At 30.7% G+C, this 12,941-nt stretch overlaps 1 protein-coding gene across 1 annotated transcript; it reads left to right on the top strand.

The window, feature by feature from the left end:
* The first annotated feature begins 6,335 nt into the window (after positions 1-6,335).
* LOC133284438 (transcription factor TGA4-like) lies at positions 6,336-12,873 on the top strand. The gene is made up of 8 exons (XM_061481444.1): positions 6,336-7,400; positions 7,496-7,570; positions 8,164-8,223; positions 8,314-8,391; positions 8,508-8,571; positions 9,663-9,934; positions 10,615-10,842; positions 12,407-12,873. Exons 1-8 carry the CDS (start codon positions 7,251-7,253, stop codon positions 12,557-12,559), a joined length of 1,080 nt encoding a protein of 359 aa, XP_061337428.1. The 5' UTR covers positions 6,336-7,250; the 3' UTR covers positions 12,560-12,873.
* The last annotated feature ends 68 nt before the right edge of the window (positions 12,874-12,941 follow it).

The raw sequence follows: 12,941 nt of genomic DNA, 5'->3' as shown, positions 1-12,941 counted from the left end.
TTATATTTATAAATTTTTTGTTTACAAATTTTTACACTACACTATGTATTACGGGTAGTACATATTTAAATAGTATGTACTACCCACATTACATAGTGTAGTTTATTTTTATAAACAAAAAGTTTGTAAATATAACTCTGCTCCATATGTATAGAAATTTTTTCTTCCAGTATTTTAGAAATTGATTAGGAAAGTTAAGGAATAATTTAGCAGGCTTATTTATTTATTTAATTTTGAGTCTCTTGAACCGGTTTATCCTTCGGATTAGTTCGATTCGAGCACTGTCGGACCCTATACGAGGGACAAATCTTCTAAGACCATTTTTTCATTCCCATATTTTGAACTCGAGATGTTTAATTAAGAAACACAAACTCTTTACCACTTGTGATGATGTTTGATTAATAGGCTTATTTAGGTTGAGATTTGAGAGAGTTTTCCCTGCTTTTTAATTTTGAAGATCTCATCTGGCCCTTCAAGGGTTATATAAAACACGCAAGATGGTTAGGTAGGGAGAGTGCAGATAATTTTCTCCTTTAACTACAGTAAGATGAATTGTGGTATAATCTTAAACTTATTTTTTAATATAAAGTTGCAAGCATTTTATGCATTATACATATTTAAAAATATAAATTAAAACAATTAAGGAAATATTAATTAATTTAAGTAATAAACAATTATTTTAGTAGTAATAAATATTTACATTAAAATATTGCAGAAATTAGTTTTATTTATTTAATACGATATATTGTTTTAACTATCAATGATTTATAAGTATTTAATGTTTATTGAGAAATTTGAATAATATCGATTAAAAGAACGTAAAATTTAATTTTTTTATTGAATAACAAATTAAAGAAGAAAAGTATTAATTTTATTTTATTTTTGTGAAAAATATTAATTTGATTAGATATAAAAGCTTAAAAGATATATGTTAAAAATGCTAAATACACCCGTTATACCAATGAGGAGGTAGCCTACTCTGAGGGCAAGGTAACCAGAGGAGGTTGAATGGGGATACCTCTAGATTATACAAAAAAAAAAAAATGCTAAATACATATAGGTATGTGAGAAGAGAATATGTATAGAAACTATACCACTATCATAACAAGAATTTGTATTAGTCATATAGAGGTGGATTTTAAGATGCAAATAAATAACATAAAAACAATAAAAGATATGAATTAAGAGTAAGAATTATTTCTGGAATTAAATCAGATAGAATGGTTTGTATTTCCCTTGCTTATTTGTTTACTTGTTGCAAAAACAAAGAATGATTGGAACTCCCATCTTGTCACAAGGAAAAACTAGGCGACAAAGAGAACAAGTGAAAAAATATGGGCAAAGAAAAAGTGTGGATTGTTAATTTGGGGAATGTTGGGACCTACTTGTGCTGTTCGGCTAACACAGATATGCCTAGAACCAAAAAGAGTGCCCAAGTAGATTTGGATTCCGAAGTTGGGAAAAAAGGATTATTTTAAAGTTGTACGCAAAGGCAAACTTGCAATAAAAAATGGGAAGGACCTTGTGAAGCAAATTGTTTATTTGTGATTTATTATTAGTGGATTAAGCCTAATATAGACTCATTGAACTACATAATTATTTAAAGCGTTGTCACAAAGTTATAAGTTTTTTTTTCCGATTATTGCAATAGTATAACATTTATTTTTAAATAATAGTGTTAATAATATGTAATGTTTAAAAGTAACATTACATGCATGATAATACTACTTTTTAAAATGTAAAATGTTATTAGGTTTACATCTTTTAGATTGAAATGATTATAACGTGATATCATACTAATTATTATAAATAAGTTATTAAAAATTAAATCATTTTTGTCTCTATTCTTTCTGAATAATTTTTTTTGGATAATCTAAATAAACTTATGCATTATCAACGCTTTAAAGGTAATAAAAAAGCTCTTGATAAAGGAAATGAAATTGTCTACCGAACTTGAACGCAAGCTGTACTTGATCATCAAACAAATGACTGTCATGGCATTTAATGGATTTTTATTGGTCAAAAGTTTGAGACTTCTTTGTCTTTTTTTTTTATCTCTTTTATAGATAAAGTTGGTAAAGCATTATTCAAACCAAAATCGTAACGTAAGGAGAGAGCTTCCATTTAAGGGTCTATAATTCTGCAAATTCAAGGAAACAACAATGATTTTATCACTTCTCCCCTCTTTTGACTTTGCATGTGACTATCTTTGCATCTCCCTATTTTTTATTTTTTATTTTCGTTTAGGTTATGGTTCATGAACACAACTAAAGGATGCACAAAAAAATAAAAAGTCATCGCGTAAGAAGGGAACAAAAATGTGTGATGATCGTCATTCTCGTCCCAACATGATCTGAAAGGGCAATACATATGACAAAAGAGGTTTGTGGTTTGTAGGGATAGCTGATTAAAATATCAAATGAAAAGACAAAAAGGACAAAAGATGACATGTAGATCACAATTTAACGAGTGAGTTTTTTTTTTTTTTTTTGTAAATAACGAGTGAGTTTTGAACCCATTGATTTCTACAGGAAAGTTTGTGCGTGCTGCATAGCGTAGCATTGTGGAGATTTTATTATATCCTGCCGGCAATATCATATAGATTTTAACAGGTTTTGATATATTTATATGAGTTTTTTTTAACGAAATAAGATTGTGTATAGAAAGATATAGATAGAGAACTTTTATATAAGAAAACATTTATGAGGTATGTGTAAAGGATGTGGTCTTTCCATGAAAAAAGATGTGGGGCCTAATGGAACCTTTTATATATATCTGCACACATTCACAACATCATGTCATTTAAAAAAAAAAAAACATAAATATCATAACATTACAGTTAATTAAGAAGTAATTTAAATACATTTTAAGTTTTGATTAATTTTAAAAAAATCACTTTTTTTCTAAAAACCCTTCTAATAAAATTTTGATTATGAGTAATTTTGAAAGTAATTTAAGCACAAACTAAATCTACATAAATAAGGAAGACTGGCCCCGTGGCATTAGGCATTTGGAAAAGTTGGTAGGCATTTTATTTCGAATAAATCTAATCTTTACAGTAATAAATGCATAACTTTTTTCCGCTTTAATCACGCTTTTGCTTTCTCAAATTTTATAAAAATGAGTTAGCCAATCTCTATCGCTTTAATTATTATAATGCCATTTTCAAAGTTTCTTCTTTTTATGAACTCATTTTCAAATATTTTAAAGCGATAGAATCAAATCTTTTTTAATCTAAATTGGGTTTTAATTAGGGGTATAAATAAGTCCGATCGGACAAAATTTTAATCAAAACAAGTTAGGCTTATGCAAAATATTTTAAACCTAGCATATTTTATTAGTTTGATGTAAGTTATATTATAGATTTGGTTTGCCCTATATTTAAAAAATAAAAGGTCTGACTAGGTCTATTAATTTATTTAAACCTATTAAATTTTTAATAATTATCAAAATTAAAAAAATATAAACTAATTTTTTATTAATTTAATTTATATAAATATTCATTTTATTTTATTTTAATAAAAAATAGATATAGATTAACTTATAAGTTTACAGACTAAGTTTTGTAAAAGTAGACTATGACCTATTTTCTAAGCAATTTTTTTTTAAGTCTAAGCCCGATCTATTTTATTAAATATATTAGATTCGTGCTGGAGGTTCTGGAGGCCGCCTGATGCATTTATACATGTAATTTATTTGCATTAGTTTAAATATGAGGATAACATTGTAGTAATTAAATATCATACATATAGTGAACACTAGTTAAACTCGTTACATAGTACATTTTAGTAATTAGATGCATTGATTTATTAGGCACAAATGCTTTTGGTATATTTATCGTGAAGGTCAGGTCAACGGTTAAAAAAAGGTGGAGTAAGATGCATCGAATCACTAGCTTAGCCTAATAGAAGTTATCTGCAATTCGAAATCTTCCTTATTCGAATTCCTTAGCCTAACAAATATCTAGCAGAAACGTAAGGGACTGGTCGTTCTCATCGTAATAATCTACACCAAGTATTTGATTTTAATAATTAATAATAATAAAAAAAACACAGTGCGAATGTATACTTTCATATTCGTATTCGTTAATAATTTATAACATTATAATGGCATGAAAAGCAATACGAGATAACAGCCAAATGTTATGCTGTGCATGATCAATGATGTCCTCTTTCTTCTAATCCACACACCCTTGATTAATCCTATAAAACTCATAATTTCTTACTTTCTAGTATTGGTGGACCTTGTTACTTGTAGCATTCTACTTAAGTTATCATTAGGACAAAAAGGGAGATTTATGTTGATAATAATAAATTGGGTTAATTATTCTTTTGGTTATTTTTTTTTTAATTCTTAAATAATGTTTGTTCACAAATATAATATCAATATAATGTAAAGGTTCATTTAATCTTATGTTATATGAGATAAGATCTTTCATGTTGTAAACGTATATGTAGGGTCTATTTAAAAAAAAATAAAAAAATGTCACAATTTTTAATAAATTTATTAAAGATAAAATTACTTTTATATTATGTTTCATAAAAATAATTTTTCGCATGATCTAATAAGTCACGCATCCATAATGCAACTCCCCGTGCGGACTGCGACATGTCATCTCGTGTATATTTCACATCAATAGGATGTGAACTCATTGCATTATATTAATATTATATTTAAAAATACGGGTAGGTTATTCTTAAAATTCTGACACCAAATATTAATCAATATTTTGGTTATATTTAACTACTCACATATTTAATAAATTAAAATAATTAAATAAAAAAATTAAAGAGTAAGAGGTCATTTGTTTCGGCTTTTAAAAAAATAATTTATATCACTTTCTTATTTTAAAAGTACTTTTTACAAAAATTAAAGCTATTTATATTTTTATAAAAATATTTAAATTTTGAAAAAAATATTTGACTTTTGACTTCTGCTTTTTTTAGAAATTAAAATTTTTAGCTTTTGAAAAAAAGTAAGTTTTTGATTTTTTTTGTGACTTCTTTTTTTTTTTTAAAGCAGACATCCAAATAAATTAAAAACGAGAAGTGTTTTTTTTTTCTTAAAAAAAAGCAACTTTTGAAGAATAAAAGCTCGTCCAAACGTACCCAAAAACTGAAAACTTAACATACACGATATAAAATGATATGACCCGTTGGTTATTCACCCAATGTAATGACTATAAATAATTAAACAAAAATAAATATGAAAATTGAATGAAAACATATATAATAAGAGAAAAATTATATTGATAATTTCTTTTTATAAATTTATAAACTACATTATATTTTATTGATAAGATTTTATTCAAGAGTATTTTATTAATAAAACATAATATATTTTATAAATAAAAAATTTATAAATATAACTTTTTCATATAATAAAAAATAATTTATCATTTTAAAAAATCAAAATTATATTCTTTTACCTTCTTATTATAATTATGTATTTTAGAAAGTACATAATTAAGTTATATTTTTTTACTATTCGCTAATGTAAAAAGTAAAAAAAATAAAATTTTAATATTATAACTATTTATTCTGATTATACATAAAATCAAAGGACGTGACTTAGTTGGTTTAAAAGGAAAATACGTTTTCACCCGGCGTTGATGTTCCGGTGAGCGGTGGAACAGTAACGTAAGGTGAGGGAGGGTAGGGAAACACAGTCCCGATCTACCTGGTGCGCACATTAGCTTTAGTGGAAATATGACTATGAATGCGACACATAGTTTATGTTAATGTGAAACATTTGACTCTCTGTAGCTCCACATAACCAAGCAACAACATGCACAAAAATACAAGTACCACTCTCCAATGACAAAGCACGAAGTGTCTTCTCCATTTTTTTATTTATTCTTATTTTTATATACATAGATAATAATAATATATAATCCATTTAAAAATGGTGGGCTTCATTTCCATTTTCTTATTATATAATAAAAATTGAAGTTTTAGGCTCTCTTTGAAAGAACGCAATGATGGAAGAAGAAGAAGGGTCTTGCGTTGCGTTCTGGTGTTCTATATAGTACTGGTCACCATGTTGGCATGAAGATTTGAGCGGGAAAAAAAAATAAAAGCTTCTCATTTCTCAAATTAGCTTTCTAACTTCTAAGGTTCTGCTTTTTTTAATTGCCCTTTTAATTTTTAATTTTGATTTTGGTTTATTCCTTTTTTTAAATAGTTCTAATCCAATTAACTTCCGGGGAAAACGAGGAAGTGGGTACAGATCAAACTTTGTTGTAATTGCCAACCAATTATTATGACATCAGTTGTCTTTGATATGTACTTTCTATTTGAGTTCGTCTATGTTTACTGGTACTTTCTTCTCCCAGTTGTTATAACTTTTGTTGTTTTTTATTAAAAAAAAAAAAGGGGGGTCGATGTAGGATTTGGTTTTGTTTTCCTATGTATAACAAAAATGATGTTTTGGTTTGTTGCCTTATTTGGGAAAAATCATACTATAGAATCTGTTGCATAGGCGTGTCTATGGTCTTTATTGTGCAAAGTGGCCAAGGTGGTGGAAGAAACTGAAGCATGGATTAGTTAAAAGAATTAATGCGTTTTTTGTGCTTCTTTTTAGATTGTGCTATCTGAGATTAAGGTTTCTATTTGTTTACCGTTGATTGTTAGCTATTGAATTAAGGAATTTCAATCTTTTTCTCTCTCTCACAGTAGTTCTTCTGGTACTACAAAAGTTGAAACAATGGTCTGTACATGATTCCACTGCTTGATTCTTATCTGCAGGAACTTAATAGTCTTCTATCCTTTTATATCTTTTTTGTTTCCTCCTTCTACTTTGATGCTGGAATACCTGAGTATGAAGACCAGCTCTATTATTTGGTTATTTACTTGCGCATAAATTTCTCATCTTGCATCAACGGTAGCTCTTTTAGTCCTTGAGCTGCATAGCCTACCCTTTGTCAGAAACCATCTTCACTTTTCAGTGCCTGGCAAAGTTTTGGGTAGGACATAGGATGGTCTTGTGAAGCATATGTAACTCTATCAGGACTGCAAGCCTTGGACACCTTTAACCTTAACTATAAATGTCCCATGTGATTCTTATTTTGTTTTCTTTTTCCTTTCTAATTGTTTCTATTATTAATCTTTAAAGTTAATGCATTTGGCTTTACAATCTTTAGTGCATTTTAAGATTGGTTGAACTTCAATTTATTATTCCTTAACAGCAGCTTGCTATATATGTATGTGTTGAATGCTGATTGAATTGCTGCACTGATCAATCCATAGAGCATGAATTCACCAACTGCACAGTTCGCAAGGATGGGTGTGTACGATCCTCTCCACCAGATTAGTATGTGGGGAGAAAGCTTCAAAAGTAATGGTGATTTAAGTGCATCCATGCCCTTAATTGATGAGGCAGACATGAAGTTCGATAGTCAGGTGCAACTTTACAAAATTTGTGTTTTGTTTCAGTGACAAACGAGAATGCCTATTCTCCCTACTAACCAAATTCGTTTATTCTGTTTAATACCTAGTCAGAGGATGCTTCTCATGGTATGCTGGGAACATCTAACAAGTATGACCAAGAAGCTAATAGACCTACTGATAAGGTAAGAGCATGTTATGCAAACCCATTCCCTATCTGCCCTCCCTTTCCCCCAAACAGAAGAAAATAAAGAAAGGTTATTTCTTGGTGGTATTTTACTAATTTGAACTATATATGTACTTGGGAACTCTGGAATACTTCCTGCAACTGCAATAATCAGTTCGAATTGTCTCTAAATGTGTGCTTTACCATTCCAAGTTTCTTTCATTGGGAAATTTGTTTAGTACCCAATGCTATGATCAGTAGATATATTGTCATTTTGAAGTTTCAAAGCTCATTCTGTAGGGTATTGTTGTATAATATGATGGATGTATTCAAACAATTTAAAATTATGGAATAGGATCATTGGGGATGTTTTGGCCCAGGAAGGCACAACTTTTTTAATTTTCTTTTGCTTCCATCTTTAGCTTCATTTATAAACTTAGGTTGACAATGAAAACTATATCAGACCTGCCGTTTTTGACTCTGATGAATCTGTATGCAAGGCAAATTAAGAGATCCAGTGCTTCCAAATTTTGGATGTATACATACTCTTTTTATGCATATATATATATATGGTGGAGAAAAAATAGGAATCTAATATGCAGAAACATGCAGATGCTGAGACGTCTTGCGCAAAATCGAGAAGCTGCTCGTAAGAGCCGTTTGCGGAAAAAGGTTTGAATGTTTATACATTGATAGATATGTCACACGTGCAACTAGTATTTAGATATACTAATATTCATGTGTTTTGATATTACCTTACAGGCCTATGTGCAGCAGTTAGAATCAAGTCGTTTGAAGTTGATGCAGTTGGAGCAAGAGCTTGAACGTGCAAGACAGCAGGTGTGGGGAAGATGAATTAATATGCTTGTAGCTTCTCTTGTGGATGACTTTATGTTTTATCAGTATCTTCTTTCTTTTTCCTCTCTCTTTAATGTCTTAAGGCAACAAAACTGCAGGGACTGTATGTAGGTGGTGGCTTGGATTCTGATCATCTGGGTTTTGCTGGACCTGTAAATTCAGGTTGGTTTGTTAAAATGCTACTACTGCTAGATATTTATTTATATTGCACTTGAGTTTTTGTTTCTTGTTATTCCATGTTTTCATTGTTTTAAATTTATTTTTATTCTGTTGTGAAATCAGTTTTTTCAACTGTGCCTAAATCTGTTACATTCTATGTGGACATCTAAAATCTTGTTTTAGCATCTGTCATGTCAAAAATTTTGGAGATGTTTTCTCTTAGTTCCGTGGCAATCTTTTCTTTTGGTTTCAAATCATAACCAATTTTGTAACAATTTTTTTCTTCCAAATATCAAGAAAGTGGCAGAATGTTTAAAGCCTGGTGTGTGCCTGTTGGCAGAGTTTTTAATATCTGTCTGACTTAATATATGCTGCTAAACTAGATTATCTAGTCTCATACATTAAAATTGCCATGCCTTTTCTTTGTTTGTTTGTGTGTTTACTTACATTGCTTGAATGTTGTTTAAGATCATAACTATAGTCTGTAAAGAACCATTTCTACTCAAAAGAATAAACTGTTAGCTAAGGTTACATTAATGGTTTTTATATTATATTTCTCTAACACGTCCCCTCACACAATAGTCCATTAGGCTTGAAGGGTAGACGATATATCATTCCCTTCCTACTGATGCTAAGAAATTCCATAATATTTAATTGATTTATTTTTTAATAGAATGGGGGGGAGGCGTTGAGGATCAAACTTTTGATCACTTGGTCACAAAGGCTCTAATATCATGTAAAGAGCAATTTCAACCAAAAAGCTTAAGCTTTTAGTTAAATGTCATATTAATGGTTTTATATTATATTTCTCTAACATTCACAATAACCTTAAATTGTTAGTAAATTGAGAAAATTTTGCATACAATAAACCCATCTTGAAAATAAGTGTCTTATATTAGCCCTAGGCACAATTTTTAGGAATCTGACTTGCAACTCTTGAATTGTTGGGAAATTTTCATGGTGTCATGTAAGCTTTGCATAGGTCATTTTGGTTGATGTAATATTGGTCTTGGGTTTGCTTGAGTATGTTTTCTTCTTGCATTATACTCTTGTTTCCAATTAGTTCTTGCATTATAAGAATACCTGATTTGCAGGAATTACAACCTTTGAGATGGAGTATGGACACTGGGTGGAAGAGCAAAATAGGCAAATCTTAGAACTGAGAAGTGCTTTAAATTCTCATATTGGTGACATAGAGCTCAGGATACTGGTAGATGGTATTATGAACCACTATGCTGAAATCTTTCGCATGAAATCTGCAGCTGCAAAAGCTGATGTCTTCTATTTGATGTCCGGTATGTGGAAAACAACAGCGGAAAGATTTTTCTTGTGGATTGGCGGCTTTCGCCCCTCTGAGCTTCTAAAGGTGATGGTTCATATTAAATGATTAAAGGAAGCTGAAAATGTTATCCATAGAATATGTAGATCTATATTTCAGTCACTGTCTTTGAGGAGTTTCCCATTATTATTGTGTTTTAATTAAAATCATCTTCTAGTGTCTGCTTAAGAGATAGACAATAAGGGAAATTGAAACTGCATTCATTTATGGGAAATATAAGAATCATGTTGCAGGAATGACACTGTTCATTCCTGCAACAAGGATCCGCTTCCGTATCATAAGGATACGGCGTCGTATCCTGATTTTGATCTGACTTTTTTTTTTTTAAGCGTGGGACCTACACTTGATTTGTGTGTGCAGGAAAGTGCTCTAGTCATGTCACATGACAAAAAGTGAACCCTTCATTTATTACAGTTTTTGTACATTAGGCAAGATCTACTGGAATGCTTTTTGTACTTAAAATGGCTATCACTTAGTTTCAGTGATGGTCCCAGAGAATAGGGTCCAGCAAGAGATGATATATAGATTTTGAATTGACTTCTTGCCTTGGTCACGAGTTGCATCTCCACCCCTGCATTTCAAATTTTCAAAAGGGATTTATTGAGATACTTGATTAACTTCAGAGTATTTCTATTTCCATATTCAACTATGGCATGATGTAAGCTTGTAATGTATGGTGCATTTGAACAACTTTATTTTAATTGCAGGTTCTTGTTCCTCTGATTGAACCCTTGACGGAGCAACAACGGTTGGATGTCTATAACCTTACACAATCATGTCAGCAAGCAGAAGATGCCCTTTCACAAGGTATGGACAAACTCCGGCAAGCACTCGCTGATAGTGTAGCAGCTGGACAACTCGTTGAAGGAAGTTATATTCCGCAGATGGCTTCTGCAATGGAGAACTTGGAAGCTCTGGCGAGCTTTTTGATCGAGGTAATATACCCTGCTTTCTTGATAGCCATTACTCCTTGATTTAATAAAACTTTACTTTCACAACAAGTAATGTATGTATGTGTTCTGAGTAAATATGCTCTCTGAATTCACATGTGCTTATTTGTGTGGCTACCCTCCTCTAGTAGAAGGGAATAATGATTGGTAGATTCTTTTGAGAATAATTTGAAAGAGCATGTACTTGCTATTTTCTTATTTATGCTCGTTTATGTAAATCTACATTCTTCAGGGTCTGGTTAAAGCCTTTTGAATTGGGTAAGTTGGCCATTTTCTTATTTCTGCTCTATACTTCGTTTTTCATGTTTACAGTTGTGTGTCTCTCTGGTCTCTACAGACTATAGGTTTAAAAAAGAAAAGAAAAGCAGTATATTGTGCTTTAAATATCATGATTTGGGTCAAATGAAATAGGATCAAATGTGGTTAGTTGGTTAAATGTTCAATTTTTTTTTTGGGGTGAGGGGGTGGGGAGGTTACTGTTGAAGTGACTTGCAGCTATTAATCATGTAGTGTCGACAAATAGTTTCATATCTAAACTAGTTCTTATACATCGATCTATAGAGAAATGGATTTTAATTCTATTTTTAATGCCCTACTAAAAGAAAAATATTTGATAAAATAATTTTCAGTAACAGATTCTTAGTGAGGATGCTGAAATAACAGTCATTCTAAAGAAATCTTCAGTAGAAACCGAAAGCAACAGTGTAATCAATCAATTCAAAGGCTGGAAATATAATTTTTTTTTTCCAATTCAGATCTGAATTTCTAACAATTAAGTTATTTATGGTCTATTTTTGGCATCCTTTAACCACTTGATTTTGGGGGCAAGTCATTGCCGTAAGCATTCAAATTTCATCCATTACAATGCTGTGGCTTTTGGTTCACTTGAAAACATTTAACTGCACAACTTTATCACTATTACATTGCTAGTTTGGTAACTATTTTATTAAGCGTTTATTGTTACCAACTTACTATTTAGCATTTTCTCCGAGGATGCCTATACAATATAGATGCTTTTAATCCAAAAGTCCAAAGTTTTTTTTTTTTGGGTAAAGAATTTCTCCAGTTAACGGAGATAAGTTATTTCCGATAAGCTCGAAACATCGTTTTGGGGCAGAAATCAAGGTGTTTTTGTAATTCTAATATATTGCAGAGTTATATTAGTCTTTATCATTATAATTTTTTAATTTTATAATCCAAAACGACGTCGTTTTGAGCTCACTGGAGATAACTTTATCTCCAGTGTCTGGAGAAATACTTTTCCCTTTTTTTTTTTATAATCATACATTACTGTGATGTTTTATATTGTAATAATAACAAATGATATATTAAATATGGGGAAGAATCCGTTTACAAACATTTTTTACAAATTACACTAAGTATGACCGGTCATACACTAAGTACTTAGTGTAGTTTGTAAAAATAACCTTCCCCCCGTTAAACATAAGCATAGTTGAGGATCATTAACTGCTATATGCATTACCAATTTACCACTTCAACAAGTTTTTGATTGATTATGAGAGATTTAACCATGATTTATGTATAACAGGCTGATCATCTTCGTCATGAAACCTTGAAGCAAATGTCTCGAATACTTACAATCCGTCAGGCAGCTCGGTGCTTGCTTGCCTTGGGGGAATATTTCCAACGCCTGAGGGCTTTAAGCTCACTATGGTCTAATCGACCCTGTGAACCTGCTTAGTCTTGCAACAAGATTATAAGAGCGCAAGTTTGTAATATGAACGTGTTGTGATGATGAATATGGCCAGTTTTCTTTGGTTAAGAGCATCAAAACCATGTACCATGTGTGGTCCTGATTGCTCACATTTTTCCTGCAGTCTTGCGTTATGGAGAATTTGTAAATATGACCGCTCATTTTATGTTTTATACGAGTTTGTAAATAAATTGATTTTGGACGTATGGTGTATATTGGATTGTTTGCAAAATGAAATATTTAGAATCTGCAATGAGCCTGTGTGGAAGTTGGTCATGTAAAATGCGTATAATACTATGAAGTTGTGTGTTTTTGAAAATGAATCCACTCTTTCTTTTGTGCACATTGTTTTCCATGATATCACTTAATA

Source organism: Gastrolobium bilobum, unplaced genomic scaffold, assembly GCF_033153095.1.
Source record: "Gastrolobium bilobum isolate Gb01-03AN ecotype WA unplaced genomic scaffold, APGP_CSIRO_Gbil_v1 utg2164, whole genome shotgun sequence".
NCBI lineage: Eukaryota > Viridiplantae > Streptophyta > Magnoliopsida > Fabales > Fabaceae > Gastrolobium > Gastrolobium bilobum.
The sequence above is the reverse complement of the archived record's forward strand: the minus strand, read 5'-3'. Positions and strand labels throughout refer to the sequence as shown.

Coding starts and splice junctions, on each gene's coding strand:
- LOC133284438 (XM_061481444.1), top strand. CDS start 7,251: ATGAATTCACCAACTGCACAGTTCGCAAGGATGGGTGTGTACGATCCT. Junction 7,401..7,495: donor ACATGAAGTTCGATAGTCAG/GTGCAACTTTAC, acceptor TTTAATACCTAG/TCAGAGGATGCTTCTCATGG. Junction 8,224..8,313: donor AGAGCCGTTTGCGGAAAAAG/GTTTGAATGTTT, acceptor ATTACCTTACAG/GCCTATGTGCAGCAGTTAGA.